Raw genomic sequence first — 27,975 nt, forward strand, 5'->3', positions numbered from 1 at the left:
CACACACATCCATACAAACACGTGTGTACTAAAACATACACACACACACTGCTGACCCATTGTACTGGCCGGAGGTGGGTATTGAACTCAACACCAGCAACCCACCAAATCTCTCCTGCTGCGCCAGCACCCCAACCAGGACTCAGGGCCAGGGAAGGGGTAGCCCCAGAGAGGAGTAAACCAGGCATGGAGTAATTAAAATGAAAAGAAAAAAACTAATATAGAAATCAGTCCAGTTCATTGACCTGTGGGTAGTGGGCGGGGGGGAGGGATATCCACACCCCATCCTTTGGTGCAGGTAAAGTACAGGGGTGTGTGGGCCGCTTGCCATGCTAAGACCTGGAGAAAGGGACAGGAAAAACACCAGAGATAATTCACAGAGCGTGGAAAACCTCCTGGGGTGTTTCCTCACCCCAGGAAAAAAAACCACCACAAAACCTCGCCTGTAAGCCCTGATTTGAGTCCAAAGTCCACAGGTGCATTGCCTTTGGCCTCTCCATCCCACAGCCAACCAAGCTGCACTGGAGATACTTCTTGGTGCATCTGTTCTCCTTGGTGGCAAGGAGACAACACGACCGTATCGCTGCTCCTCCAGGTATTGGATCAGTGTCCAGAAATCATAGCCAAGGCCCAGTTTTTGATGGCTACAGTTGTGTTTTGCAGATAAATCCAAGAAGAATAGGTAAAACGCATCAGGTGTTCCCTCACACAGTCCCATGACACTTCTCCACTGGAAAAGCAAGGAGAACAAGTTACAGGCAGCAGTGGTGACCCAGCCTCATCATCACAAGCACAGGATGGGTACAGGAACCCCTCGACACAGTGGCATATCCCAGACTCTTCAACAGATCCATATGAGGAGCCACCCCCCACCTGGACCTAGAAAGCCCCTGCTGTCATAGCAGGGACCATACTGGCCACCCCATGGGGTGTCCCGGGGGGGGGGAGCAGAGGGGCAGGGATGCTCACTTGCAGGAGTCGACACAGGACTTCCAGCCCCGCTCCAGCGCTGCAGCCACGCATTCCAGCAGCGGCAGCAGGCAGCTCTGCACCAGGAAGAGCAGCAGCTCTCTGACACACTCAGCAAAGTGCAGCAGGGACTCTGGGAGCCGGGACTGGAGCTGCGGGAGCAGAGAGATCAGTGTGGGTTCAACACCGATCAGGAGGTGTTGAACTGAGCTAACCCCTGACCAGTTGGACTGCAGCTACCTATGCTCTGTGGGTGCCAAAGTGACTCCCCTTCCACCAAACTGCTGATATTCAGGGAGCTGGTGAGTTACCTTTGAGACCTCCTTTGCAGGGCAGCAGTGCTCAGGTCACCCTCACCCCACAGCCACCCCCACCAGTGGGCTCACAGCCAGCTGATGGACAGCAGTGTTGACAGAGATGTTGCTGTAATGGTTTCCCTTTCCCACTGAGGGTGCTGGGTGTCTTGTCAGGAATCGGTCAGGATGATGTAGGTGACAAACAGCACTGCCCTCACAGCCTGGGTTGTGAGGTGGTGTGTGGCACCACAGAGGGGTCACAGTGGAAGGAACTACAAAAATCCTTCAAAAGGAACATTGTGAAGAAAAATGGGGCTGGCAATGAGATGTGATGCTTGCAGCAGTGGTAGGGAGGTCACAGAATGCACCTCTTGAGTATGCAGACTGAGGGGTGAGAGCTGTGCTCTGCTGAGCTACTTCCTGTGTGGGCTGGGTAAGAGTTCTGGATTTGTAGGAACATAATATGCCTTTTTGCAAGGGTCTGTATGGATAAGCCAAGGGGTAATAGATTTAAAGTGACAAAGGGGAGATTTAGATGAGGTATTAGGAAGAAGTTCTTCCCTGGGAGGGTGGTGAGGCCCTGGCACAGGTTGCCCAGAGAAGTTGCAGCTGCCCCATCCCTGGCAGTGTTCAAGGCCAGGTTGGACAGGGCTTGGAGCAACCTGGTCTAGTGGAAGGTGTCCCTGCCCATGGCAGGGTTTGGAACTGGATAAGCTTTAAGGTCCCTTCCTACTCAAACCATTTTATGGTTCCTCATTTGGGCCTCTCCCCCCACCTCCTGTCCCCTACACAGGCTCTTCAGCCTCACCAGCCCCTGCAGGCTGCAGCCACATGGGCATTCTTCATCCCTTCCAGCTGCTGCAATACCCTTACCCACTCCACGATGCAGGGCATGCTGTGGTGGAGCCAGGAGAGCAAGCAGGAGCACTGCTCATACGTGTACTGTGCCGCCTCACAGCTCTTCGTCCAGAGCAGCTTCAGTTGTGGCTGCAGGACAGCAGCTGCCTGGGAGCCATAAACAGGCAGGGTCCGCTCCAGCCACCTGTAAGACAGCATCGAGCACTGAATGACGGCAGCGCCAGTGGCTCCAGCACCACTGGCAGAGCCACAGGGGCACATGGGTGCCTGGAGCTGCTGCCACAGGCCAAGGAAAAAGGAGAGCTCAAGAGCTGTGTGGAATCACCTCCCACAGGGACCATTCTGTGCTGTGTCAACAGCCTCACACCCACCAGACACACACACTGCCATGTGGCACCAGTGCCACTGACCTGTAACCCTCGAGGCAGCAGTAGGAGACCTTCTGCCAGGCTTGCTGCAAGACTGGCAGGATACCAGAGGAACGGAGCAGGCGAGCAGAAGAGGAGGCTGGAGGAGACAAGAGATATTCCCTCAGCAACCCTTCAGCCTGGAGCGGCATGCTATCTATCCCCAAGGCCTCTCTCTGGGGACACACAACTTCAACTACGTTACAATAGGTCTCAAGATGCTCAAAGATGGGATGAAGAGGGGCAGAAACTCCCAAATGGAGAGAAAACCTGGCTCAGAGCAGCCCTGGGAAAAACCCTCCTGAGAAGGGACATGCAGGGAGATGTATTTCTACAGCCTGATGAGAATGTCTGGATCAAAACAGCCCACCCCATTCAAAGAGCAATGGGGCCACGTGGCTCAAGGGCAGCCAACAGCATAGACGTGGGATGATGATCAGGCTGTGGAGAGGCTTCACTCGAGAGAAAGTTCAAGTTTCGCTCCCCAGGGACACTCCTCCACATGGAGGAGAGCCACAGCCTTACCCTGGAAGGAGCCGTGCATCCGGACATCGTGCAGGAGGAAGCCAGCCGCGAAGACCAGGAGGATGAGCAGCAGTCGTGACCAAGGGAAGCCCCTGCCCTTCATCTTGTGCAGCAGCTCCTGGGCAGGGAGAGGATGAGACCCCATCAGCACGTAGCTACCAAGGCCAGGGAGGCTCTTGCGAAGCCACATTTCCCCCCAGCAGCACTGCCACACTCGCTGCTGCTCTCACCACCCACCCCCGGCTTCCCAGTGGAAACCAGTGTCATCTGCTGAGCAGCTGGGAGGATGGACCAGGGCCAGCACCGTCTGTCCCTGCCGTATCCTGCGCATGCATCGCTGCGGGGGCCCTGGCCTGGCGTGTGCTGGCAGGAGGAAAGGCCAACCACAATCCCAGCACAGAGCCGAAATCTGGCCTCTGGCTGACACCCATCCCATCCCTCACCTTGCAGGCAGCATCACAGGCGGCCACGTCCTGGTCACTGCTGGCCCCTCTCGGCGCCAGCTCCTCATTCGTTACTTTGAACGAGCGAACCGTCTCCTCCAGTGACTGTCGCACCTTGGGGAGAGCAAGGGCTGCGTCACGGCCCCACTCACACTGAGCCGGCGGCACCACAGGGGCTGCAGCTGTGCTGCTCCTCTGGGAGATGCTAAGCTGCAGCCAGTGTGACCTCCCTGCTCCTCAAAGCACCAGAACAGTGAGGCCTAACAGGGCTGTATCTGGAATATCTGAACCCAGACAGGAAGTGGAGGGAAAGGGGCAATAAATACCCGCCTGTGGATGGCACATCACCTTGTTCCTGGAGCAAGTGCTGGGTGGGCACACGCCCCCACACCAGCCAACCCACTTAGCTGCTGGAGCAGTCCTGGGTGGGCACACGCAGGTCCCATGGGGACACTGCTGGTGCAGGGATCTCCTGCAGCAGCACAGGCACATTCTCTCCCCACCCCAGGCAACTCCTCTGACACAGCTCAATCCTACCTTTTGGCTGCTGCTGTCCCAGGACTCCAGCAGATGGTTCAGAAGCAAACTATGGGGGGAAAGAAAACCCAGGGCTCAGTCAGGAGCATTGAAAAACAATTTCATATGCTCCTGAATGCCAGCAGGTTGTTGCTGGCCCTGCTCAGAGCATGAACGGACCTGGACTGGGAGAGGTGTTTGGTGTACAGCTGCCTCCAGACGCTGAAGCTCAGGGGGTCCAGGCTCAGACACTGGCTCATGGAGGTCAGGAGCTGGGAAGAGCACAGTAGGTTTCTCCACCTGATCCAGGACACACGTAACTTGGTCCACCATATCTGGCACACTGTTGCAGGCTGTACATCAGCACAGCTGACCGCCCCCAAACCCTGCTGACTCACTGCTCTCATCCCAGCCAGCTTCTGGGGCACTGAACCACTCATGGGTCCTGCTGCAAGCAGCAGGAACCCTGGACTGCCATCACCATCCTTGCCTCGTGCCTGGCTTTGCAGGCCCTGCCCAAGCCTCCCTTCCCAGGTGGCTGTGACAGGCAGAGACCAGCGGTCCTCTGGTGCACTCCTCCTCAGGGCTCACCTCTTTTTTCATGCCAGGAGGGCAGCTCGGCGTAGCTCGCGAGAGGAAGGAGGGGAAGTAGGTGTGCAGCACTGTCTCTGGCTTTGCACCAAATGCCAGCACTTTCAAACGAGGGTAGAGCCGCTGCAGCTGCTCCTGCAGGCTGATGGGAGAGGGCACCGGGGCTGTGGAGACCAGGGTCTTCACCCCACGGCACAGCCTTGCAGGCAGCACAGCATGTGCTGGGGTGCACTGAAGGGGAACCAGCATACCTCGGTGGTAGTGAGTTGTTGGGCATGAAGGCGAAGTCCAGGAGGGGGAAGAAATCCTTGGGTCCGATCATACCAAAGCCTTTGGTCAGATTTGGGTGGATCCTGTGCAGTAGAAACAACCCCCATGAGCCATGACATATATATTAAGGCAGAACACAGCCTGGGAGGAAAGCAGTGCCCTCGCCAAACCCCAGTGGTTCTCCGCAGCAGGACACCCGGGCGGGTTCTGGCCACCGCTGTCATCTGCCTTCACTGCCACTCAGGGACATCCTGCCCAGCCAGTGCTGGGTGCCAGGCCCAGGGCTTCATGTGGCCTTTCCCCACCCTGAGAGGCTGCAGGCGAGGGAGGTCTGGCAAGCTGGTAACTGGGATTGCCCGCTAATGAAATGCAGGCAAAGAAGAGAAACCAGATTATAAAAAACCTAATTAAATAAAAGTTCAGAATGATTGGGATGAGCTGTGAAGTCTGGCTCAATGCATCTCCATAAAGTCCTCCAGCAAAACCAAACACAACATTCTTGGTACAGTGAAGCAGAAGAAAAAAAAAACCAAAACCTTAAATAAAACCTCTTGAGCCATTTGGAAGGGCAGGGGATCACCCCTCCATGGGCCCTGTCCCATTTCCCCATCAGCTATCTGCACTGTGTGGCACTGGACTTTCTTCCACCGTGGGTGCCAGAGCCACCGGCTGCCCTCACCTGCACAAAGGCCAGCAAAGCCATCTGTCCTGACCCTCCACCAAGCATCACTTCCCTTCTCTTCGCGTGGAAAAGCATGCCTGCCTGCAGTGACGGATGCTGCTGGCACCTCTCCCTGCAGCAGGGAGCCTCAACACACCCGTGCTCTGCAGGAACTGGTGGCAACAGGGCACAGACACCACCTGCACTCAGAGCAGGAGCTCCTGGGGGCAAGCACTGAGGCATGCAGGCACAATAGAAGCCTGTTCCTGGAACAGGGTGCCCTGAGCTGGTTCCACTGGGAAGCCCAGCCACTCGTCTGCCTCATGGGGTGACCTGAGCCAGCCAGGGAAGGGCTCTGCTCCACTCGCTCCACCACCTTGTTTTAGGAAAAGCACCGGCAGCAGCAGAGAGGAAACCTGTGCACCGGCATTTCATTAGAGCCTCTGCAGAACCAGCAGCCACCAAGGCACTCAACACCGTCAGGAGTCACTGAGAAGGCCAGCACACTGGGCAGCCACCAGAGATAACTGACCTGCATGGCCAGCCCACCCCAGCACACACCCCCATTCACTCACGCTCTCCCACATGCACACTCAGGTTTCTTCCATCATCACGATGCAGACACAGTCACACTGCACCCAGCAGCCCAGGTGTGTGTTTCTCTTAACAGAGACCCCACCGATACTGAAAGCAAGGTGTAACTCACACCAGCAGACGGTCCAGATAGGATACGGCATACGGGGAGAGAGACTTGATCCCCAGCACCGGGAGCATGACACCAAGCCACACTGCGGGAGAGAGGCAGTGGTCAGATTGGGGCTCAGGAGGGCTCCTGCCATGCCCCTAGTGACACCAAGTGCTTCCCTGGTCCATAAGCAGCAACCAAAATGCAGAGGAACACTCAGATGCCAGGACAGCAGCTGTGTTTGAGCCCAGGACAAACCACCTCCCCATTTCCCCACTTGAAACACCCAGCAGACAACTAGACAGACAATCCCCTGGGAAGGGCTCCAGGGCAGCTGCACTACCTCGCCTGCTCTGCTCACAGAGGAACGGCACAGCAGCACGCTCCCCACCTTGCCAGGCTCCTCCTGGGATCCAGCGTTTTCCCTGTCCTAGCAGGGAAAAATGCTCTCCAGAGACAACATACAGTTTCTGTCCATAAGGTCAGTTTCTGTCACCACAGACAGGCCACCAAGGCTTGGCACGAGATCTGAGCTTGCCCTTCTGTAAGCAATGTGCTCCTTGTGACATCTCTATCCTTCCCCAAAATAATTAACCACTTCATGCAGCTCTTCACCACACTCAGCACCAAGTGTTTAGGACTCTATAAACGCTCTTCACCACCCCTGTGCGGTGGTGACTGGCCTGTAACACATGGGGCTAAGGACCAAAGCCACGAACAGGGTGTAATGATCAGTCAGTACTACCAAGCTGTGCCACACATGACACGCCACCCATCAAAACCCAAACCAGGCCCTGCGCTGTGGGGGACACCACTGCTCGTGGACTTGGCGATATAACTCGGTGATAAAAAGGTCTTTTCCAACCTAAATGATGCCATGATTCTGCTCCCAAATGAGCATCTGGCTGTTGCCTGCATCAGGAAGCAGCTGCAGTGGCTGCAGGCCCCTCCTCAGTGTTCTGAAGTGGACCCCACAACTGAGCAGTGGGAGCAGAGACATGTCTGCCCTGATTTTCACCCTGCTCCCCAAGATGGGGAGCCCTTGGGGGGATGAGTGTGAGGGCTCTCACCTTTCAGTCCCTCATGGAGATCTGTGAATCCAGCCTGCCCCAGCGCCCAGAGCACAGTGAGGCATTTCGCTGGCTTGTTCTGGTGGGACCGCAACACCTCCAGGTACTAGGACAAAGACAAGACCCATTAGTCAGGAAGATCCTCACCCCGTCCCCCGACAATGCCACCGTGAACAAGCCTGCAGCCGCATTGCTGGTGGAGCTGTCAGTGCCACAGGACCAGAGCAGCTGTACTGGGCCCTGGGCTGTGCAGCCTGCTGAAGAGCAGCCCTTGGAGTGGGAAAGGGCAGAGGCCCCAGCCCCCCAGGAGGGACCCTCGGGTGAGGCCAGGAGCTGTGCCATGCAGTGCTGGGCAGCAGCTGAGCCACAGCCATGACCCACTCAGCTGTTTGCTTCAAAGGATAAGGACCTCAGAGACCCTTGTTCCTGTTCGTCGGCCGCTCAAGTGTGTCCTGCTCCTCTGAGAGCAGCAGAGCAGGAGCACCAGCTTTGGATGAGGTCTTTAAAGAAGACACAGGAGGACACTGGTGCTTACAGCAGTTCTGGCACATGAGAAGGAGGTGAGGCACTGGAGATACTGTGCTTGTATCACTGCACATGGGATATGAGTACAGAGAGTAAAGGGCTTTGTACGTGGGACAACCACAACAGCTCCCAAAGGAATTCCAATTAATGGGAATGGATGCTCATCACCTGGCTGCTCCAGGGGATCCTGGGGTCGGAGGAGGAGCAGCACCACCAGGCATCCAGCTCACCTTGCCCAGGTTGGTCGTTGCGATCTTGGGCCTGTCCAGAAGCACAGCCTGGATGCAGATCCTGTACCCGTGCAAAGACTCCCCTGAAACAGAGCACATGAGGGCCCCTTTTCAACCACAGCACTTCAAGTGCCTCCCTCCCACTGTGATGCTCCCTGAACATGGTGGGGGACCTCCCCTTGCACAGACCTGCCCTGCTCCATGGCTAATCAACTCCAGGCCTTACACAGTGCCATGGGTCGTGTTCCCCACCCACCCAGCCTGCAGGGGAAGGACAGACCCCACTGACCCTTGGAAATTAATCAGCAGCTTCCTAAACCTGCCGAGGCCCAGCTCTGCCCTCCAAGGCAGCAACAGGCATGGTAACCAGCACCATCACAGCCCCAAGTCTGGCCCCTTCCGAGGGCTCGTTTACCCCTTGTTCATGCTCAAGAGAGAAGGAGGGTTCAGGAACCTCCCTGGTTCTCAGGTGCTGTGGGGCTGACGCAAGAGCAGCAGCAGAGGCCAGTGCAGCCACAGCACCCGCTGAAGCCCCTCAGTCCTTCCCCTTGCAGCCTGACCCTGTGACAGCTTTGCTGACAGCCAAACACCTGCCTGAATTACACACAGATGCAACTGTCATTTTGATCACTTGGGTTCCAAGATGGAAACAAACCTGTTGGAATGGCTGGTGGCCTCATGCACAGAGCTGGGGCCTGGGGACAGGCAATACCTGGGTGCTAAAGCTACTGAAACCCAGCAGCGTGGTGGGGATGTACTGAAATGGGTGTTTAGGGTTTCTGTCTGACACTGCAGGACATTGCTGCCATTCAGGACCTGCTTTTGGCTGCCAGCACTGCTGGGCATCTGGGTGCTCTGTGCTCAGAGGGCAGGATCAGCAGCCTGTTCCCACACAGCAGCTTAGATGGGACCTGTCACTTTACAGGGGACACCCTCAACTGTGTCAGAACAGTGACACACCAGCTTGTGTGACCACAAGCCTATAAAAGCCTTGTTTTAAAAGCTGCAGCAACACACGCCACAATGTGAAAGTCCTCAGAAAGGCACCTTCCACCACACACCCTTCAGTCTGCAATTCAACCCACAACAGCACCATGCCAGGCTCTTCTCTCATCCCCTGCTCCAGCTCAAAACTCCACGGCTTCAGCAGCATTGAACACCACAGCACCAAGCAGGCTAGGCAGGAACTGCCCCCCACTGCACACAAGATGCACAGGAGGATATTACAGTAGCTATTACAATAGGCACCAAGAAGCAGTGGCATTCCCGAGCTCGTGAAACCCCAGCACCAGATGGCCACACTAACGGAACACAGCGAGTGTGTCAGCATTCCAGACCTGCACCAACCACTTCTTACCTGGGGTTTTGTCCAGCTCCTGCAGCATGGTGTAAACGCAGTGGTCAAAGAAGAGCTCCAACACACTGGAAGACCGTCCCAGCAGGGATCTAATGATGTTCCTGAGCTCCTTGCTCACGAGGCAGTAAGGGTAGTCTGGAGCCGACACAAGAGAGTAGGAAGAGTTTAGCAAGAAACATTTCATGAGACTTTTAGCTACAGCTGCCAAAGCTGGCCCCGTGTGTGAGGAGGCCACAGAGAAGCTCCTTGTCCTCCTACATAGTCAACAAGTGATTTCTTCCTCAGTTATTCTACATTAGACAAATTCCCACTCAGCGCTTGTCAGGACACCCCTGAAATTCTGTGTTTAGTTTTGATCCCCACTCTGCAACAGCGATGTGGACAGGCTGGAGAGAGTTCAGAAAAGGGCCACAGAGATGATCCAAAGACTGGGCAGCTGCGTGGGGAAAGGCTGAGAGAGCTGGGCTTGTTCAGCCTGAAGAAAGGTCCGAGGAAGCCTTAGAGCAGCTTCCAGTGTCTAAAGATGCTGACAAGAAAGCTGGAGAGAGACTTTTGACGAGGGCCTGTAGGGACAGGACAAGGGGGAATGGCTTTAACCTGACAGAAGGAGGATTAAGATTAGATTTTAGGAAGTTCTTCCCTGTGAGGGTGGGTGGTGAGGCCCTGGCACAGGTTGCTCAGAGAAGCTGTGGCTGCCCCCCATCCCTGGCAGAGTTCAAGGCCAGTTTGGATGGGGCTTGGAGCAACCTGGTCTAGTGGAAGGTGTCCCTGTCCGTGGCAGGGGGTTGGAACTGAATGAGCTTTAAGGTCCCTTCCAACCCAAACCATCCTGTGATATCACAGGATCATCTGCTGAGTAAAGGACACCATTTCGTGTCTTTCCTACTCCCAAATCCCTGCAGTGGGGCAGGTTCATGCACTGACCGTGGGGGTGCTGGCTGAGAATGGGGTCGCTCCTGGGTGCCTGCAGCTTGTAGTTGAGGTAGCTGGCCAGGTCCTTCACCCAGACAGACGGGTTCTCAGGGAACACACTCTGGCTTTTAGCCAGCTCCTTCTGCAGGTCCACCAAGTCGAGCTGGAAATGACAGGCAAATTCAATACAGGATACACAGAACTCAGCACAAAGCATGGGGAGAAGAAAGTTAAACTCAGGTCTAAAGGGGCTGCTGGACTCGGAGGAAAACACTCCCCTCATTCATCCCAAGAACACTGCCCTTCCCAGAGAGAAAACCACAACTGTCTGCCCCAGCCCTCGTCCTGTTAATACAAATGGGAGTACTGGGCTGGAAACAGCATTTATTTTGGTACTGTAAACACATTTTCTTTAGATTAGCAAAGACTGTTAATGTGAATTCCCCCCACAGGTACTGCAGCTGAAACGGCTGTGGAAAGAGAGTGGAGAGGTCAGAAGGATAGGCACAGCACAGGAATGAGCTCTTTTCCCTCCTTGGAGCCATCCCACGACATGCCGAGGCTTCTTTCCTGCATTCCACCTTCCTGCCGGCTGTGCTGCTCTGTGGTGAGCATCACCTGGGAGAAGCCAGCTCCATGCAAACTGCCCAGGAGCACACTGGCACTGTCAGAGGCTGGTTTGCAGCAGGAGGCAGCTCGAGGCTGCAGCTCCATAAGGCTCAGCCCCATGTTATTGGGGTGCAGGTGGTTTGTGTCAACACTGCTGGGCACCTCTACATCCAGAGTCCTGGAGGGAGCAAACAGCCAAGGTCAGACCTATCTGATTAACAACCTGCCATAGACAAGGCACAGGTACAGACAGCAGCTCACAGCCCCTCACCTTCCTTCTCCTACGCTGTCCCTCATGGAAAACACATATTGCCTACTTCTAAACTCAGATTAGTTGCAAGCTCACAGGGACAGACACCATGTCCCCGCTTCAGGGAGTTTAGGAGGTGAAGCACGACTCAAACAGATGTTTGAGGTTTCACAGTCCAATGTTTCTGTACACAGGGGATTTCAGCTGTGGCACGCTGTTACATCTGAGCTGGGTCCCTTTTGCTGTGGGTTTATTTCAGCAAGGATTTTGAAAAGAGGAATAAAAAATCCAGCTGCTGCTACACAATAAAAACCTAAATGATGCTGTCAGCAAAGCTCATCGAGCAACAGTCACACAATAACTGCTGAGCTGCACAGAGCAGTTGCAGAGCAGCCACGTTTTGGCCCAGGCCACAGTCCTTGAGGAACATCTGCCACCACAGAGAGAAATAACAGAAATTAATTCTAAACCTAAAACCCTTCCCTGCTCAGCCACCACAGAACAGGTGGGGTGAAGAGAAACGAGTTCTACGGATTACTCCGAGAGGCAGGAGCAGGAAAGTCTCCCCAGGACCTCAGCCCGTAGGACTGGGAGGATGTTTTCAAAGGATTTCTCCTAGATAGCAGACAGGGAGTGGGTGAAAAAAGAAACTAGAAATTCCTTTCCAGCCACCTCCCATCCTTCTGTCTCCTGCCTAAAGCAAAAGCACAAGTTCAAGCACGAGACAGAACTCCAGGGCCAGCCTGGTGCTTGCCAAAGCACCAAGCACCAACTGCTCTGCACCCCCAGAGAACGTGACCACTCTGGGACACAGCTGGTGGCAGCGATCCCCTCTGCACGTGTTCAGCAATCCGGGGGTCTCCCAGCACAGAAAAGCCATGAACCAAAGTAGGCACCGCTCTCCTTGTACTGTATTCAACAACACCTCAAGCACCCAGGGTTTTTTCCCCAGAGCAGCGGCTGGTGGAATGCTGGCTGGCCTCAGGTAGGGAACAATGAAACCCTGACCTTCAGCTCTGCTAAGATGGGTTGAGTGCCCGGGTGTGCAACCTGGCCAGGGACACTCACAGCTTTCAGGGCTTCCTCCAGTGAGTGGCATTTGCCTGGTTTGACCACAGTGGTGCTCACTGATGGCTTCTTTGCACTCTTCGCTGCATGCTGCTTCCGGTGCTGCTCAGGTGCCACAGCAGGAGGGACCTGCTCCTTGTTCTGCTTCTTCAGCACCCGCTCGAAGCCCAGCTCAAAGATGGTGTCAGTTGTGGTGATGGGTGCTGGAAGAAAAGGGAAGATGAGAGAAGGCTCCATAGTGAGCACTGACACCCAGGGCAAGGGACACAGGGACAGTCCTGAGTCGGACCCCCCGAGGGAAGGCGGGCCTGGCCCACCCCGGTCCCACAGACAGCAAGAGCCCCCAAGACTGAGCCGCTCCCTACGGCCTCACAGCACGGACACAGGCAAGAAGCACACAGCCCCACACAAGATCAGCCAAACCCCGTCGGGAGCCACGAGGCCCCACACAACCCGCCCAAGTCCTTCCCGCACCGGGCCTAACACACACTCGCAACCCCGCCGCTCTTACCGGCCAAGGGCAGAGTGCGGCCGGCGTTGGCCTCACCCAGGGCACGGCGGTTGCCGGGGCCGCCAGCAGACCGCCGGCCCTTCCGCACCACCTCCCACCGGCCACCACCGGCCGCGAGCGAGCGCGAACCCGCAGCCGCCATCTACGCCGAGCCGGGAACCGGGAGACAGCGCCGCCGGGGGGCGGGCCCAAGGCGCAGGCGGGCCCACCTGATTAGCTGCAGCCGCGCACACGTGCCCAGCGCGGAGGCTGCCACGTCTCCGCCCCGCCCTGCCACGTGAAGGGCAGAAGTCCGGCCTCCAGTAGGCGGGGCCAGCACACCCCGCCCCATCTGGTTGCTCCGCCCTCGCCCTCCGACGAGACCCTGCCCAACCCACTCCGGGGGCACACAGCCCCCGCGGGAGGCGTGTCCATGCAAATGAGCACCGCGAGGCATCACGGGACACCCGTGACACAAAAAAACACCCCCGTGGGCTAGGGTGGACGCGCAACGGCGGAGGAAGAAGCGTCCGGGAGCGTGTGGCTGTACGGTACACATACCGGTAGTGCCGCGTGCGGTGTCCGTGAGGTGTGTGTGTGTTGTGCGGCGTGCGGCGGTGGGTGCGCGAAAGGCAGTCATACTTACCTGGTAGGGGAGACACCATGATCAAGCAGGTGGTTTTCCCAGGGCGAGGCTCATCCCTTGCACTCCGGGTGTGCTGACCCCTGCGATTTCCCCAAATGCGGGAAACTCGACTGCATAATTTGTGGTAGTGGGGGACTGCGTTCGCGCTCTCCCCTGGCTTTATCTGGTTTGAAAAATAGAAGTGGTACCGAGCGTCATATGAAGCTTCTTGCTATAGTTGTCAGATACACTGATGTGTTCGACAACCTTACAGGACGTATCAGTTGATAAAGAGCATAGGTCTGTCTGTTAGTGGGTCAGTTTTGAGACCTCGATGGGATGTAGCCATTGGTGTGAGGTTCAACAAGGCGAAATGCCGGGTTCTGTATCTGGGCCTCAAGAACCTCTCGCAACGCTACAGGCTTGGGGAAGAGTGAGTAGAAATCTGCTCGGTGGAAAGGGACCTGGGGGTGCTGAACATGAGCAGCTTGTGCCCAGGCAGCCAAGAAGGCCAACGGCATCCTGGCCTGTATCAGCAAGAGCGTGGCAGCAGGGCCAGGGCAGTGATCGTCCCCCTGTACTCGGCACTGGTGAGGCCGCACCTGTAATCCTTGGTTCAGTGCTGGGCCCCGCGGCACTGGTACCCACGGAGCCCTTGAACCTCTGAGGCCCCGCAAGCCAGGGAGGGCTCCGGTCCCCTCGGCCCCATTCTCATGTCGGCGGTAACCGCGCGGCCCCGGCCCACGGGGCAAAGGGATCATCTGCAGTGTCCGGCCCGTCGCAAACTGCTCTGCTCAGAACCGTCCCAAGCGCGCAAACGCTACTTGGCTCACACTAACAGCAGCTCCTACTGGAGCTTTTTATACGCTGCTTCGGCGTTCACTCTCATGTCTACCTTTAAACAGCTTAAATCAGGGGAGAGCGCGAACGCAGTCCCCCACTACCACAAATTATGCAGTCGAGTTTCCCGCATTTGGGGAAATCGCAGGGGTCAGCACACCCGGAGTGCAAGGGATGAGCCTCGCCCTGGGAAAACCACCTGCTTGATCATGGTGTCTCCCCTGCCAGGTAAGTATGACTGCCCTTCGCGCACCCACCGCCGCACGCCGCACAACACACACACACCTCACGGACACCGCACGCCGCGCTACCGGAACGCTACCGGCACGGGCCCGGCTCCGCCGCGCGCTCCCGCACGCCTCTTTCTGCCGCCCTCGCGAGCCCGAGCCCACGGGGGTGGTTTTGTGTCACGGGTGTCCCGTGATGCCTCGCGGTGGTCGTTTGCATGGACACGCCCTCACGGGCCCCACTCCTCGGCTCCGGTCCCGTCCCGTCCCCCCTCAGCGGGCGCCCTCACATCCATTCCCCGGCCTCCGCTGGCACCGCCCCGGCCTCGTTCCCGCCCCTCGCCACCGATAACGAGCCCGGCCAGACCCGGTGCTGTCTCACGCCGGTTCTTATCCGCCCGCCCGTGCCTGGAGCTGCTCCCACCCCTTTGTCCCAAGATGTTACGAGCCATGGTTCACGTTTGCCCCCAGTTTCCCTCATGGCCGTTTCTGGTCTCTGGCCTTGCTCCACGAGAGCCGCGTGTGCCACTGTCACACACCAGCAGCCCTCCAGCAGCCAGCATGTCCCAGAGCAGCTCTGCTCTCCCGTGCTGACGGTCAACTCCCTGTGGCCGTGGGCTGCAGCGGCATCAGCAGCACCCACCGGCTCCTACGGCCATTGCGAGTCCCACCTCCATGCCCAGGCATGTGGGGGTTGGAATGTATCGAAACTGTCAGAGACCACGGGAAGGGGGAACTACAGCAGGCAATTAGGAGTGACCCGTCCCTCACTGGTACTTGGAAGATGTTGGAACTGGCAAGGAACAAGGACGTCGGAAGAAAATCAGATAGACTTTTCACCCGAGGTAACTGCAAGGCAAACACAGATGAGCTTGGCTAATTGCTTGGAAGCATATAAATATCGTGTAATCTTTGCAATAAATGATCCAGCTTGCACTCTACCTCTGGGTCCTTGCCTCTACTCACAGAGGCACCAGGCCAGGAATCAGGGGGGTCTGAGTGTCCTGAGGAACTGCAAGGACTCGAAAGGTGACAGCCTGGAGCACTGGAGCTGCGGTGGGGCTGGGGTGCTGCAAGCACGGCAATTCCCAGCCACTCACCTTCCCCAGGAAATGTTTCCTGGTGCTGTCATGGCACTCTGTGCCCGTGGTTTGGCTCTTCCGTGGGTGCCTGCTCTTGCCATGCTGCTGTCAGCTTCCAGATCCCATGCCTCTGGCACCGGGGGTCACAGGCTGTGAACGCTTTTGCCTGTCTGCCCTGTACGTGCTGTGATGTTGGCCTTTCGACCAGAACCCGTTCCAGCGCCACCCAGAGGGAGCTGCCCAGCCACCAGAACCCAGCCCGACGTCTGGGGACCCGGCTTTCTGCTCTGGCTGGGTGTGGGGAGTGAAGGCGAGAAGATCTCCGTGAAAAACAGTTTGGGAATGAGCTCTGAGGCCTTAACGCTTAACAAGCCCTGGGGCGATGAGGTGGGGTGTTGAAGGACAGGGAAGGTCGCAGAGCAAGCCTTGGGCGGATGGGCCCGGATGTTGTTGTGGCGGGAGTCTCAGTTGGAGCCAGACGGTGTGGGCGTTGCGAGAGCGTCTGAGACGGCGGGGTCGTCTGGACAACGTGTGCTGCAACACTGTTACTGGACTGTCTACCGGGAGAGGTTTACAGGGGCCAGTGAGACGGAACGTGGCATGTTTGTGAACCTTGGGAAAGCACCGAACAAGGGGATAAAAAGGGCTTGACTGGATTAAAGTTGGATTTGAGTCTCCATTGGCAATTGAGTCTCCTCATCGACTTGAGTCTATGGCATGATACACCACAGCTGGAGGACGCGGATCCCTCTTTGCCCCCTGCAGGATCAGCCCACAACGGAGCTGAGCTCACGTCCCCGAGCCCCGCTGGACGCATCTCCCCTGACACACACACCCCGGCTCCAGCCCGGTCCCGCTCGGCTCTGACAGACCGAGCCCTCGCCGGGCGGTCCCTGTCTCGGTGCCGATAGCGGTTCCGGTGCGGGCGGGCAGAGGGACCGACAAGTCCGCGGTGAGAGCGGGGCGGGGCCTGCAGGCAGGGGGCGTGTCCATGCAAACGAGCACCGCGAGGCATCACGGGACACCCGCGACACACTCACCCCCGTGGGCTCGGCGCCCGCGGGTCCACGACGGCGGCAGGAAAAGGGGTGCGCTAGCGCGCGCGCCTGTGCGGGGCTCGTCCCGGTAGCGCCGCGTGCGATGTCCGTGAGGTGTGTGTGTGTTGTGCGGCGTGCGGCGGTGGGTGCGCGAAGGGCAGTCATACTTACCTGGCAGGGGAGACACCATGATCAAGCAGGTGGTTTTCCCAGGGCGAGGCTCATCCCTTGCACTCCGGGTGTGCTGACCCCTGCGATTTCCCCAAATGCGGGAAACTCGACTGCATAATTTGTGGTAGTGGGGGACTGCGTTCGCGCTCTCCCCTGGCTTTACGTGGTTTAAAAGCAGAACTGAGCGTGTACCTTATCTCTAAACACGCAGTGTCTGCGTGGTTCTGGACTCTCCTCACGGGCGCTTTCTGCTCGTTTGCTCTGTCCGGCGTCTGAGCTCGCCGGCATGGCTGTTGTTGATGCCTTTCCTCCGTGACTGTGCCTCAGCTCTCACGTCCCGGCTCCGTGTCTCTTTACCCCTACGCGGGCAGGCCTGTCAACCACCACGGTAGGCGCTGCCTCGCTCGATCCTGCGCCACGGGTAGCTGCGCGCGCCCACGCGGCCTCGTCACGTGGTATTGTTCGCTATGACGTTTTCCGGTTTACGCCATCCACCTGCGCCGCCGCTTCTCCATCCTGTTCCGGTCTGGCGGCGCGGCCCGCAGCGGGGCGGCGGCTCCGGGAGCCCGTCGGGACCCGCCAATGGCGTCCAGCGCCTCCCGCGGGCCGCGCTGCCGGGAGCGGAGCCGCCGGGGCCGATCGGCGAAGAGCTCGGTGGCCGGCGGGCGCAGCCAGAGCCGCAGCCGGGCGCGGGCTGGCGAGCCCCGGGGGCTCCGTACGTACCGGTGGCGGGCGGAGGGACGGGACGGAGCGGGGCGGGGCTGCCTATGCCGGTTCCTCCGGCTTCCAGCGGCCGCAGCGTGTCCGTGTGTGTACCCTCGCCGGTGATTTGGCCCCGGCCCCGTGCTGGCGAGCAGGGAGCTGCTGTTTTGCTGGTGCCCGGCTCCTGCAGTGTACCCCTGTTGCTGTTCTGGCTGCAGCCGCTGGGCCGGTTCCCGGCTGGGCAGTGGGAGCTCCCCCACTTGCTGTGCCGGGAAGGCGAGCCCTGCTGTGTGTATTCGTGCTAACTGTTGTTGTTTTGGGGCAGGGGAACTGTTGCCGCTTGGAGATCTGGATGCTTTGGCACACTCTGAGGAGGGAGTAGAAGCTGCCAAGTCCCCAAAACAACCTATCCGAAATCAAAACCCCAAAAGCAACCCCAGTGACCCTAATGGTCCAGTCCCTGCAGAGACTGAGGGTCATGGTGAGCCCTCGAGGACCTCTGAGAACGGGGCTGTGCTGCCCCCAAAGGCACCCAGGAAGCGCGGGCGGAAGTCCAAGACGGAGATGCTGCTGCTGAAACTGTCTCAGGACCTGGAGTGCCCGACCCCGGAGCCCATCTGCGTACAGAAGATGCTGGGAAGCAGCGAAACCGCGGAAGGCCTAGACAGCCCCCCCAGCGGGCGGCCCAAGAGGCGGGCAGCCAAAGTGTAAGCTGGGGTCTGGAAGGGGCTACTGCGGGGAGATGGGGAAGGATGGGCAGACCCCACTCCCAGAGGGTTTCATGGAGATCTCTGCCTCACTGGGGAGTCCTGATGTCGTTTCTGAAAGACTGTCTCACGGTGGTGGGATAGACCGATTCCCCATAAAATGACCTTTTCCTGCTTTAGGAGAAGGTGTTTGGATCCAGGAGGACGAGGGTGGGGGGAGCAGCAGATGCTTAAATGAGTTTGCATGTGTCGGGTCTCTGACACTAGTAGGCTGTATGCAGAGAATAAGAGGCTCCCTTGGTTCCTAATGAAGCCAGGAGGAGGCTTGTCAGGGAGGGAGCAGAACAAACTATGCAAGTCTCCATTGCTTAAAGGGTGGTCCTGCGGGAGCCTGTGTGCTTGGTCCCTCTGAAGGCAGCTATGGCAGTGCCTGTGCTCTCCCAAGTGCTTGCACAAGCCCTGGAGCTGCAAGGGCAGAGCTGGTGGGGTTGCAGTGCCCCAAGTCCCCTCATTCTGCTGTGCAGAGGGAGGGTGTGGTACCTGCAGTAGTATGCCCAGTGCAGGAATTCCCTTTGCTGATGACACTCACAGCAAGATCTCTGGCTTTCTGGCTGGCAAAGGGCCATGCACTGCTCTGCCTGCTGGATGCATTCCCTGCTGGCTGCTGGAGCACTGAGGAGGCTGGTGTTCCCTATGGAGAAGCAGGGGATGCTGGCTGCGCAAGTGGTCTACAGGCTGGCAGTGCATCCAGACGGGCTCTGCTGCAGCCTGGCTGGGCAGGGCTGGAGGAAGTTCCTCTCCCAGACCACGATCTGGAGCAGTGCATCTGCTTGGTCCTGGAGGGGAAGGCTGGCTGGGTCCTGCACGGTGCTTCCACTCACCTCTGGGCAATGCCTTTGGTGTCCCAGGGCTTTGCTGTACCTGCAGGAGCTGGCAGAGGAGCTGACATCGGTGTACCAGCCTCCAGCTCCCACCGAGGGTGCCCAGGAGCCACAACCAGAACTTGAGCATATCCAGAGGAAGCGTCGAAGCCGGAGGAGAAAGGAGAATGAAGCAGATAGTGATGACCCTGCCCAAGATGCTGACTTTGTGCCCTCAAAGGAAATACTACTGCAGGCTGAGGAGGAAGAAGGGAGTGAGGAGCCACTCAGTGAAGCATCAGAGCCAGAGCTAGAGGTGCTCCGAGGACACAGTGGGAAGACATCATCTGCAGGGGTAAGGGCAGGATCTCTGTCTTGGCCACTTCTTACCTTCGGCCTGGCAAAGTGTCTGAGCTGTTCTGGTGTCCTCAGCCCAGCTTTCGGGGGCAGGAAAATCCTGGAGCAGGACATAAGGATGGCACTGTGCCTTTCAGCCATGAGTCTGGGCATGAGCTCTTTGGGCTTAAGTGTGGGCAGAGGCAGCTCCAAGTGAGGGTGGATGGGGACAGAAAAATACACCTGGGAGAGAGTGCTGTTGTCTTGAGCTCCTCTTGAAGCTAGTGGGAGGTGAAGGCGCAGGGTCTTGGAGATTGTCTGGAGTTCACTGAAGTCCCCAGCACGGGACATTGTATCTTTAGCCATGAATGACATGGTTTTGGTGACTTCTGTGGCTGGGGGGACCTCTGTGCTCATGGGCTGCAGGACAGGCAGGTCCCCCACGGGAACATTTGGGCAAGCAGAGGCAGCCCTGGCTGGGTATCCAGTCTGAATCTGCTCTTGTGCCCAGAGATCCAAGCCCCAGTGCCGAGGCCTCGCTCCCAATGGCTTCCACAACTCCATCATGGCCCCAGTGGAGAAGTGCTCCAGCCTCACCTGCAGCCTGTGAGTGGAGGGCTCGGGATGGGCTGTGGGGAGGAGCGGCTGTTGATGCCCTGGGTACTGTTGCTATCGGAGGCACGAGGGCAAAGGAGCATCAGGACTGACATGAGGAATGTCAGCCAGGTCAAGAAGGGGATGAGGGGAAGGGCAGGGGCTGAGACCCCTTGGTGTGGGCCTGCCCGTGCTGCAGGCAGGGGCTGGGCTGGGCTGTCACTGATGTCTGGACGTCCCTGCAGGCGGGATCAGAAGTACTCTCAGTGGGAGTTTCCTGACTGGATCCCTTTAGTGCACAAGTGGACATGTCTCTCTGAAAGGTACCATTGCAGCAGTGTAAGAAGAGAGAGAGGCTGGGAGGAGCACACTGTGCAGGCACTGCCTGTGCTCAGGCTGTGTGATGGGGCAAATTCTGACAATGTTCGGGCTGTGCTGGGGCAGGGAGAGAGCTGGTGGGGGGAATGAGGGCATGGTGGGTGCTGTACTTTTACACCTTCAGGCAAGATCAGGCTCCAGCAGAAAGGATGGGGCCTTCCTGTGGGCTTTGGGAGTTTTATGGACTTGGCCACGGAATCTTAGTGGCCATTTGGGTGGCCAGTGACAGAGCACACCAGGCTTGGATGGGTGCTGGGGCATGGTGCTGTGCTGGGGGATGACTGGGTGAGGGGTGAGGAAAAGTCCTCTCACCACCTCCTTCCTCCTCAGTGAAGCTGCTCCATACCTGCCAACAGAGGAGAAGTCTCCCTTCTTCTCCATCCAGCGGGAGGGCATCGAAGACGGTGGTGTCTTGTACAGGGTAAACAGGTCTGTGACGGGGTGACCCGAGGCACTGCTGGGGTGGTGGCTGTCATGCCTGGGACAGGCAGAAAACCCCAGGGCTGCGGTTCTGGCAGGTCTGAGAGCCTGGTGAGCACCCCAGGGTAGCAGGAGAGGCTGTGGGCTCAGCAGCCAGCCCTGGGCTCTCACCAGCCCTGTGCCAAGGCTCTGCACCAGTTGGGTGCTCCCCTGCCTGTCCCATGTGCTCACACTCTGCAGCAGAATTGCTCTTGCCCCATGCCCTTACCCACCTCCCCTCTGGCAGGTTCAGCTCCCTGCAGCCCCATGAGGAGCGCCTGGACATGTCCTTCTTTGTGGGTGGCCCTGTGTGGGCCATGGAGTGGTGTCCATCCCCGGAGGGCTCAGTGGCCTCTCAGTATGTGGCTGTCTACTGCCACAGGAGCATGGAGGAGACGCACAGCATGGCTGGGCTCCACGAGGGCCCTGCGCTTCTGCAGCTCTGGGGCCTGGGCATGCTGCAGCTGGAGCAGGGGTGAGTGGATGGTGATCATCCTCTCCCAGAGCCACCACCCATGGCCTGAACCCTGCATGGGCTGTGCTAGTAGCCACCTTTGCTGCTGGTGTACACTGGAAGCTGCTGGTGTATACTGGAACTGCTGGGCACCAGCTACTGTGTTCTTTATGGCTCAACCCATGCCTGCAGCTCTGCCAACAACGCTGGGCTGGCTTATGCCATTGCTGCTGATCACGGCTGCGTCTGGGACATGAAGTTCTGCCCTAGCGGTGCCTGGGAGCTGCCCACCACTGCCAGGAAGGTGAGTGTGCTGATGGAAGAGCTACCCAGGCCCTAGCGACTACCTTTGGTTTCCCCCAGTGTTGCTAAGTCCACACCCTTGCTAAAGCCTTGCCTTCTCAAGCTAGGGATGGTGACCATGTGGCTGAGCCTATGTGTTGTTCTGCAGCACCCCCAGATGAGCCGGCTGGGCCTGCTGGCCGTGGCTTTCTCGGATGGCAAGGTGGTGCTGTACTCCCTCCCGCACCCCGGGGCCCTGCAGCGCTCCAAGAGAACCCAGGTAAAAGGTAGGAAGAGCTGCGCTGCCGGGCAGGGGTGTCCTGGCCCTCGTCCCACTGTGCCGGGCTGGGCAGCATGTGAGCCCTGGGGCTGGGGCCCCTCTGCCGGTGTGCGAGGGAGCCTGCTCTGCTGCGTCATGGGGCTGGCGCACAGCTGTGGGGCAGCGGGACTGTGCTAAGGCCATTGCTGCCCTGCCTGAGAGCTGTGTGCAGTGGGGCAGAAGCCCTGGCATGACTCCAGGCTTGAGAGCAGCAGTTGTTGCTGCCCCCAGCCTGGCTTGTAGCAGAAGGGCACAGCAGACTGCTTTTTTGTGTCAGAAGATGTCAAAGTGCTGCTAACCAGGGATGCTGGGGGGCATGGCTCCTGGGCAGCCCTGCCTGGGGCTGCATGCACTGGGAGGGTGCTCTCAGCATCAGTGCTGTGACCACAGTTGAGTTTATAGGGTGAGGCATAGCTGCAGTAGTGTGTTTCTGAGCCTTTCCCCAACTCGCTGCTTGCTGCTGGGAGTGTGTCCTGTTGTGACAGAGCTGCTTGTTCCAGCCTGGCTCGAGCTGTTTGCTGGGAGCAGGGATTTGGGGCTCTGAGCATCATGGCTGGCCTCGGGCTAATGGTGCTTGTAATAGTCTCATCTGCTGAGAGCCTGGGGAGATTGATGGTCTGCGCTCTGCTCGTGGTCGCTCAGCCGTGGCTGACAGCCTGCACCGCACGTCCATGGCTGACAATGGGAGATGGATTCCCTGCACCCAAACGTGGCTGCTGACCCCCAGCAGCACTGGCCCCACACCATGTGCTGACGCTGCCTTTTCGTCCCCCTCTCTGAGCACCGGCTCTGGGTGGTTTGCTCCGGCTGCTGCAGCCGCCACGTCAGGAGCTTGCAGTAGGCACGGATTCTTCCCCAGCCTGCAGAGCTCCTGTGGACAGGCCGGGTCCTGTCACGTAGCGCCAGCCGGGCTGCGGCTGCACGTACTGTCCTTGTGCTTCACAGCCGAGCTGGGGGTGCTGGTTTGCAGCTGCAGGATCAGTGTCAGACTGCAGTGCTGCAGGGAGCCCATGGGTCGGCATGGCATGGTGCGGCTGCACCAGCTTTCCCAGGGCTCCAAGTACCCACACCCGGCATTGCTGCCTGACAGAGCCCAGGCTGTGCTCTGTGCCGTGCCCTGGCTGTCACCGAGGTGCCAGAGAAGATGCATGGCTCCTCCGTATCTCTGCAGGACACCACCTCCGCCTGCGGCTGTCAGGCTCTGAGGTGCAGATGTGCTTGTCTGGCGCTCGCTGTGCCTGAGGCCCTGAACGGGGGGGGCCTTCTGGCCCAAGAGGTGCTTGACAGAGACCCTAAGGCTCTTGTGTCATTTCACTGGTGAGGGAAATTGTCCAGCAGACAGAGCTGGTGCATGGGGGGTCCTGCGGGCACCTTGTCCTGAGCTGTTTGGGTGCAGGGGTTTGCACAATCTACCCTCCCCAGGAGCGGCTGCCTGGGAGCAGTGAGCAAGGCCGCTCCTGCTGCAGGGAGCTCCCGGGGGAGCTGGGGCCTGTCCTGACCCTCCTCTGCTCTCTTCTAGATGGGTCCTTCCACAAGCACATTATCTGCAAGGTCAGTGTCCTCTACCACTGTGGTCCCGTCGGGGCTGGCACCAGCGAGCCTCCTGACTGGGGCAGGTGGGAGAGCTGGGAAGGGCATCGGGACCCCTGTGGAGCTCTCCAGCCCCAGCTTTGGGGTGGCAGAGGAGAGCCATGCTCCCAAGCCTGGGTGTCCCCAGCTCTTGGGACATCAATGGTGCTGGCACAGGACTGTGATTGATGATTGTCCTTTGGCCTCCAGGTGCAGGGTATTGCCACGCTCCAGGTGGGCTCTGTCCAGGCAGGGAATGCGTCTGAGTGTGGCCAGTGCTTCAGCCTCTCATGGATGCCATCCAAGCCCCATCATTACCTTGCAGCTGGTTTTTATGACGGTGAGTACCCCACCCTGCACAAGAAGGGCCTGCATCCTGCATCAGAGCCTTTGAGGAGCAGGCTTCGCCCTGCAGCAGGCAGAGACACACATGAAGCTTTGTGCTCCTTCAGCCTCAGGCAGGGAATGGGGGAACCTGAGGATGAGTATGGGGGCAGCGTCAGGATGAGGAGCAGCAAGTGGTGGGTACTGTGCAGGAGCCTCTGCCCATCCCTAGGACAGGGAAGAGCTTATTGTTGGCTGGCCACAGGCTCCTTCACATACCTTCCAGATTAAGCCAGGACATGGCTTAATCCACATGTGTCTGACTTGCCCGGATGCAGTTTTGTGCCTGGCTTCAGGCAATCCACAGCACTCTGCTGCGCTGCCAGGACCTGCTGCACCTGAGCCATCCTTTTGTGCTCTGAGCTCCAGCTCCGGCTCAGCTGCTGGGCCTCTCAGCTCCTGCAGTCCCTGCCTGTGCTGCTGCCTGTCCCCTCCGTTCCCCCACGCTCCCAGCTGCAGTGCTGGTGCAGTCATGGGGCAGTTCCTCACAGGCACAGGTCTCATCCCACAGGCACTGTGGCTGTCTGGAACCTGCTCACCAAGTCCCTGCTGCAGTGTGTGCACCAGCCTGATGGCTCCCTCAAGCTGTATCCTTTCCAGTGCTTTCTAGCCCATGACCATGCAGTCCGGAGCATCGAGTGGTGCAAGGCTGACAGGTGAGGGCAGGAGAGCTGGTGATGGTGTGGGCACTGCCTGGGAGAGCTGGCTCGCTCCTGTAGATGAGGGTCCTTTGCCAAGATGGGCTTGAGAGAACTTGGTGTTGATGGCACTTGGCCCTCTGAAGCGCTGAAGAGGTTGGGTTGGGCTTTCTGGGGCTGAGCCACTGCCTGGGGGAGCAGCATTGTTCTGCAGGACCAGGGCCACCCATGCCTGCAGCAGGGACTGGGCACAGCTCTGCACTGTGGTCTCAGTGCTGCCTTTCTCTTGGTTCTCAGCAACTTCCTGGTCACGGCAGGGAGCGACCGTAAGATAAAGTTCTGGGACCTGCGGCGGCTCTATGAGCCCATCAACAGCATCAAGCGGTTCCTCAGCACAGAGGTGGCTTGGCTGCTGCCCTACAATGGAGTCACTGTGGCCCAGGACAACTGCTATGCCTCGTGAGTGTCGGGTTTATGTCAGTGCCTGGGGGCCATCTGGGCTCGGGTCTGGTCTAACTCACAAGGGGCCTCTCTGGTCTCTCCCTCCCTTGGGACTGTCCAGCTGTGCTGTGGCGAGGGCAGGCTCTGCTTGTGCTGGGTCACATCACGTCCTGGGGCACAAGCGAGGTGTGCGAGGGGAAGGATGAGGCCCCTGAATCGGATGGGCATTGGGCCTCCTGTGTGGCCCCAGGTTGATACAAGTTGGCAGAAGAGTTTTGGTGTCTTCTCATGCCCCTGGGAACCAGCCTGGGGAAACTCATGATGCTGTGACATGCTGCTAGAGCGAGGACAACCCCCCTTCATCTGCCTAGCTCCCTGGAGTCTCTGGGGAGCTGAGCCTGGCTCACGCAGTTTTGGGGTAGCATCTGTTTTTGGGGTCCTCATCTGTTCCCTTTCTGTTGCAGTTATGGTCTCTGTGGGATCCACTACATCGATGCAGGGTACTTGGGCTTCAAGGCTTATTTTGTGGCACCTCGCAAGGGGACTGTGTGGGTAAGAGGCTGGTGCAGGGCAGTTGTGCCCTGGGTCCATGTCAGAGGGGTGGGTACCTGCCCCAAACCCAGTGCCAGCTGGGTCCTGCAGCTCACGGGCAGGGGTGACAGGGTCCGGCCATGTGAGGCCCTGGCTCCTGGGTCACCCTCTGCTCCTTGGGTAAGGGACCATGACCACTGTGTGAGGTGCTGTCCCTGCCTGTGTCCAAGCTGGCTGCACTTCTGAGCCCATCCCTCCCCGGCAGGTGGAAGGTGGTGGTGGTGGTGCTGCTGCAGCCTGGCTGGGGGTGGTGGGGAGCCCGCTGGGACCCTGTGCTTTAGAGACATCTGTTCCTGCAGAGCATATCTGGCTCAGACTGGCTGAACACCGTGGCTGCAGGAGACATGACCGGTGAGCTGGTGGCTGCGGTGCTGCCCGACCTGGCCATCAACCCCCTCAACGTCAAGCGCTCTTCAGACCGTAGATTTGTAAGTGACCGTGATAGTCAGCAGGGCCTGTTCCTGACACCTGTGGGACTGGGCAGGATAGGAGTTCTATTCCTGGGTCATGGGAAGAGTATCCTGAGCCAGCCTCAGGGCCTCTGCTGCCCCACACGTGTGAGCATGTCATGGATGCATGTCATGCCCTTCATGCCCAGGTAGGGGCTGTGTGGTGGAGAACAGCAGTGGTAGCAGCCTTGATGTTGGGGATCCTGGGGAAGGGCTTGTGGGGCTCCCAGCCCTGCTCAGTCCCTGGTGGTCCCTCTCTGCGGAGGAGCACATGGACCCCCTGCCCTGAGCCCTGTCTTGCCCACAGCCCGTCTACAAAGCTGACCTGCTGCCCTGCAGCCCTGATGGGTCAGAGGGCAGTGAGCTGGTGCTGCCACTGACCAGGCGCTACAGCGAGATGGTGACCAAGAGCTACATCCTATTCCGGGACACGGACCTGGTAGGGGGGGCAGGCTCGGGGATGGGTGGTGCTGACCATGAGTGGGACCTGTGGGAGTGGGGATGGTGCTTGTGAGGCTGGGGCTGGGCAGTTGGAGCAGCAGGGTGAGGAGATGCTGCACAGGTGTTGTTGCAGCCCCTCACCTCTGGTGGAGCCCCTCCTGGCTGCCCTGAGAGCATGGGGATGGGCTGCCCTCCTGCCTGGTCACAGGGCAATGGGGGGCATGGCTGTGGGCATCAGTCCCGGGCAGAGCTGCACTCTTGGCAACAGCCTGGAGTGCCCAGCCCTGGGAAGGAGACTGGGGGCTCACAGCCTGCCTGCACCCCACTCCCCAGTGTTCCAAGCTGTGTTTGGGATATCAGCTTGAGCCACCAGGGCCGGGCTGTGCTCAAGGGCCCTCTAGACAGAGGGGCTCAGAGCTGCTGTAGAAGTACGGGGGCATGCAGTAGGGTCTGCCATGCTCCAGCCCCCCTTGCCCTGGCCCTCCCTGGGCTCTGAGTCTTTGTACCCTGGGCTGTGGCTGTTTGATGGGTGACCCTGAGGACGCCCCTTGTCCCCTGAGCAGCCCCTGACACTGCGGCAATCCTGGTGCTGCCGGGACTGTGCACACAGCGCTCCTAGCCCAGGCCTGCAGCCCATTGCCCTGCCACCCCTTCACAGCGCAGCTTCAAGAACTTCTCCAGCCGGGAGCCCATGCGCAGGATGCACACGCAGGAGATGAAGGCGGAGCTGAGCCTCGACCGCCTGCAGCTGGAGTCTGTGCACAAGGTGAGAGAGCCTCAGGAGGCTGCGGCTGCTGCAGGCAGGGTCTGCCTCTGCCCCGCTACCCCTGGTGCGTGCTGGGATCCTGGGGCTCCCTCCCTCCTGACCCCCTTTTCCTCCTGCAGGTGCGCTTCAGCCCCAACCTGGACTCGCACGGGTGGCTGGTGTCAGGGGGGCAGGCGGGCATCGTGCGGGCACACTGCCTGGTGGGGCTGGCCTCCGCTGTGAGCCGCCAGCTCCTGCCGCAGTGTCGTGCCCGCTTCAGCTCCCTCTATGGGGATGAGCCTGGCAGCCCCAGCCCCAGCCCCACTGAGTGCTCCCCACTGCCACCAGCAGAGTAGCATGGTGGGTCCCTTATGCTGCTGCCATGTGTTCTCACCCCAGGCAGGAGCTGGGGCTGGGACAGGCTGTGCTCTCCGGGGGGGCTGTGTACCCCCTCTCGGTGCTTCTCACCCTCTGGGCCCCACCTCAGGGGAGGGACGGCTGCTCCTGGCTGTCACCGGGGATGCTCAGGACACTCGTCCTCGTGCTCTGGGCCCAGGAGGATCCTTTTGCGCTGTTTGGTGCGGGAGCGGGGGGGTTGGGACTGGTGCATGTCCCTAGCTTGAGCTGTGGTTCTTGGGGCCTGATGCCAGGGAAGTACCCCTAGACCCCCTCCTCTGTGGGGCTGTGCTTGTGCTGACCACCCCCATGCAGGGGGCTGGGGGAGCCCAGCCTTGTCCTGGGCAGGGCTGATGGGGCCGGCAAAGGGGGCCGGCAGCTCTGAAGTTGCTCACATTGAGCCTGTGTGTTCAGCTGTGCAGTAAACATGGTTTGTTTTGTAAAGGTTGGTTGTGGTACTGGCACAGGGCTGTGGGGTGGGCGCTGGTACCTGGAGTGGCCGTGTCCCCCCCTCTG

The 27,975-nt window shown here is 59.0% G+C and overlaps 2 protein-coding genes and 3 non-coding genes across 5 annotated transcripts; 3 read left to right on the plus strand and 2 right to left on the minus strand.

Moving 5' to 3' along the window:
• Window positions 1-221: 221 nt before the first annotated feature.
• Window positions 222-12,965, minus strand: TMEM214 (transmembrane protein 214). Its single transcript, XM_061461271.1, has 17 exons — window positions 12,754-12,965; window positions 12,243-12,445; window positions 10,328-10,478; window positions 9,404-9,538; window positions 8,047-8,129; window positions 7,292-7,397; window positions 6,243-6,324; window positions 4,857-4,958; window positions 4,606-4,747; window positions 4,195-4,286; window positions 4,036-4,084; window positions 3,499-3,612; window positions 3,056-3,173; window positions 2,534-2,630; window positions 2,139-2,307; window positions 970-1,121; window positions 222-730 (listed from the first exon to the last, which is right to left on the minus strand). The coding sequence occupies exons 1-17, from the start codon at window positions 12,893-12,895 to the stop codon at window positions 604-606; spliced, it is 2,064 nt and encodes a 687-aa protein (XP_061317255.1). The 5' UTR covers window positions 12,896-12,965; the 3' UTR covers window positions 222-603.
• Window positions 12,966-13,370: 405 nt separating this feature from the next.
• LOC133273534 (U1 spliceosomal RNA) lies at window positions 13,371-13,534 on the plus strand. The gene has a single exon (XR_009744877.1). It is a non-coding gene; the product is annotated as a U1 spliceosomal RNA (small nuclear RNA).
• A 735-nt stretch (window positions 13,535-14,269) lies between these two features.
• On the minus strand, window positions 14,270-14,433 carry LOC133273528 (U1 spliceosomal RNA). The gene has a single exon (XR_009744872.1). It is a non-coding gene; the product is annotated as a U1 spliceosomal RNA (small nuclear RNA).
• Window positions 14,434-16,706: 2,273 nt separating this feature from the next.
• Window positions 16,707-16,870, plus strand: LOC133273529 (U1 spliceosomal RNA). The gene has a single exon (XR_009744873.1). It is a non-coding gene; the product is annotated as a U1 spliceosomal RNA (small nuclear RNA).
• A 395-nt stretch (window positions 16,871-17,265) lies between these two features.
• On the plus strand, window positions 17,266-27,903 carry GTF3C2 (general transcription factor IIIC subunit 2). Its single transcript, XM_061461273.1, has 18 exons — window positions 17,266-17,429; window positions 17,742-18,123; window positions 19,032-19,338; window positions 19,831-19,925; window positions 20,159-20,236; window positions 20,622-20,720; window positions 20,998-21,225; window positions 21,397-21,508; window positions 21,656-21,773; window positions 23,325-23,356; window positions 23,585-23,714; window positions 24,270-24,414; window positions 24,694-24,855; window positions 25,302-25,389; window positions 25,728-25,856; window positions 26,185-26,316; window positions 26,977-27,084; window positions 27,204-27,903. The coding sequence occupies exons 1-18, from the start codon at window positions 17,297-17,299 to the stop codon at window positions 27,417-27,419; spliced, it is 2,694 nt and encodes an 897-aa protein (XP_061317257.1). The 5' UTR covers window positions 17,266-17,296; the 3' UTR covers window positions 27,420-27,903.
• Window positions 27,904-27,975: the final 72 nt, after the last annotated feature.

This window comes from Pezoporus flaviventris, unplaced genomic scaffold (assembly GCF_033815535.1).
Source record: "Pezoporus flaviventris isolate CSIRO_AGI_PZ_B2104156 unplaced genomic scaffold, CSIRO_AGI_Pfla_v1 ptg000031l, whole genome shotgun sequence".
Taxonomy (NCBI): Eukaryota; Metazoa; Chordata; class Aves; order Psittaciformes; family Psittacidae; genus Pezoporus; species Pezoporus flaviventris.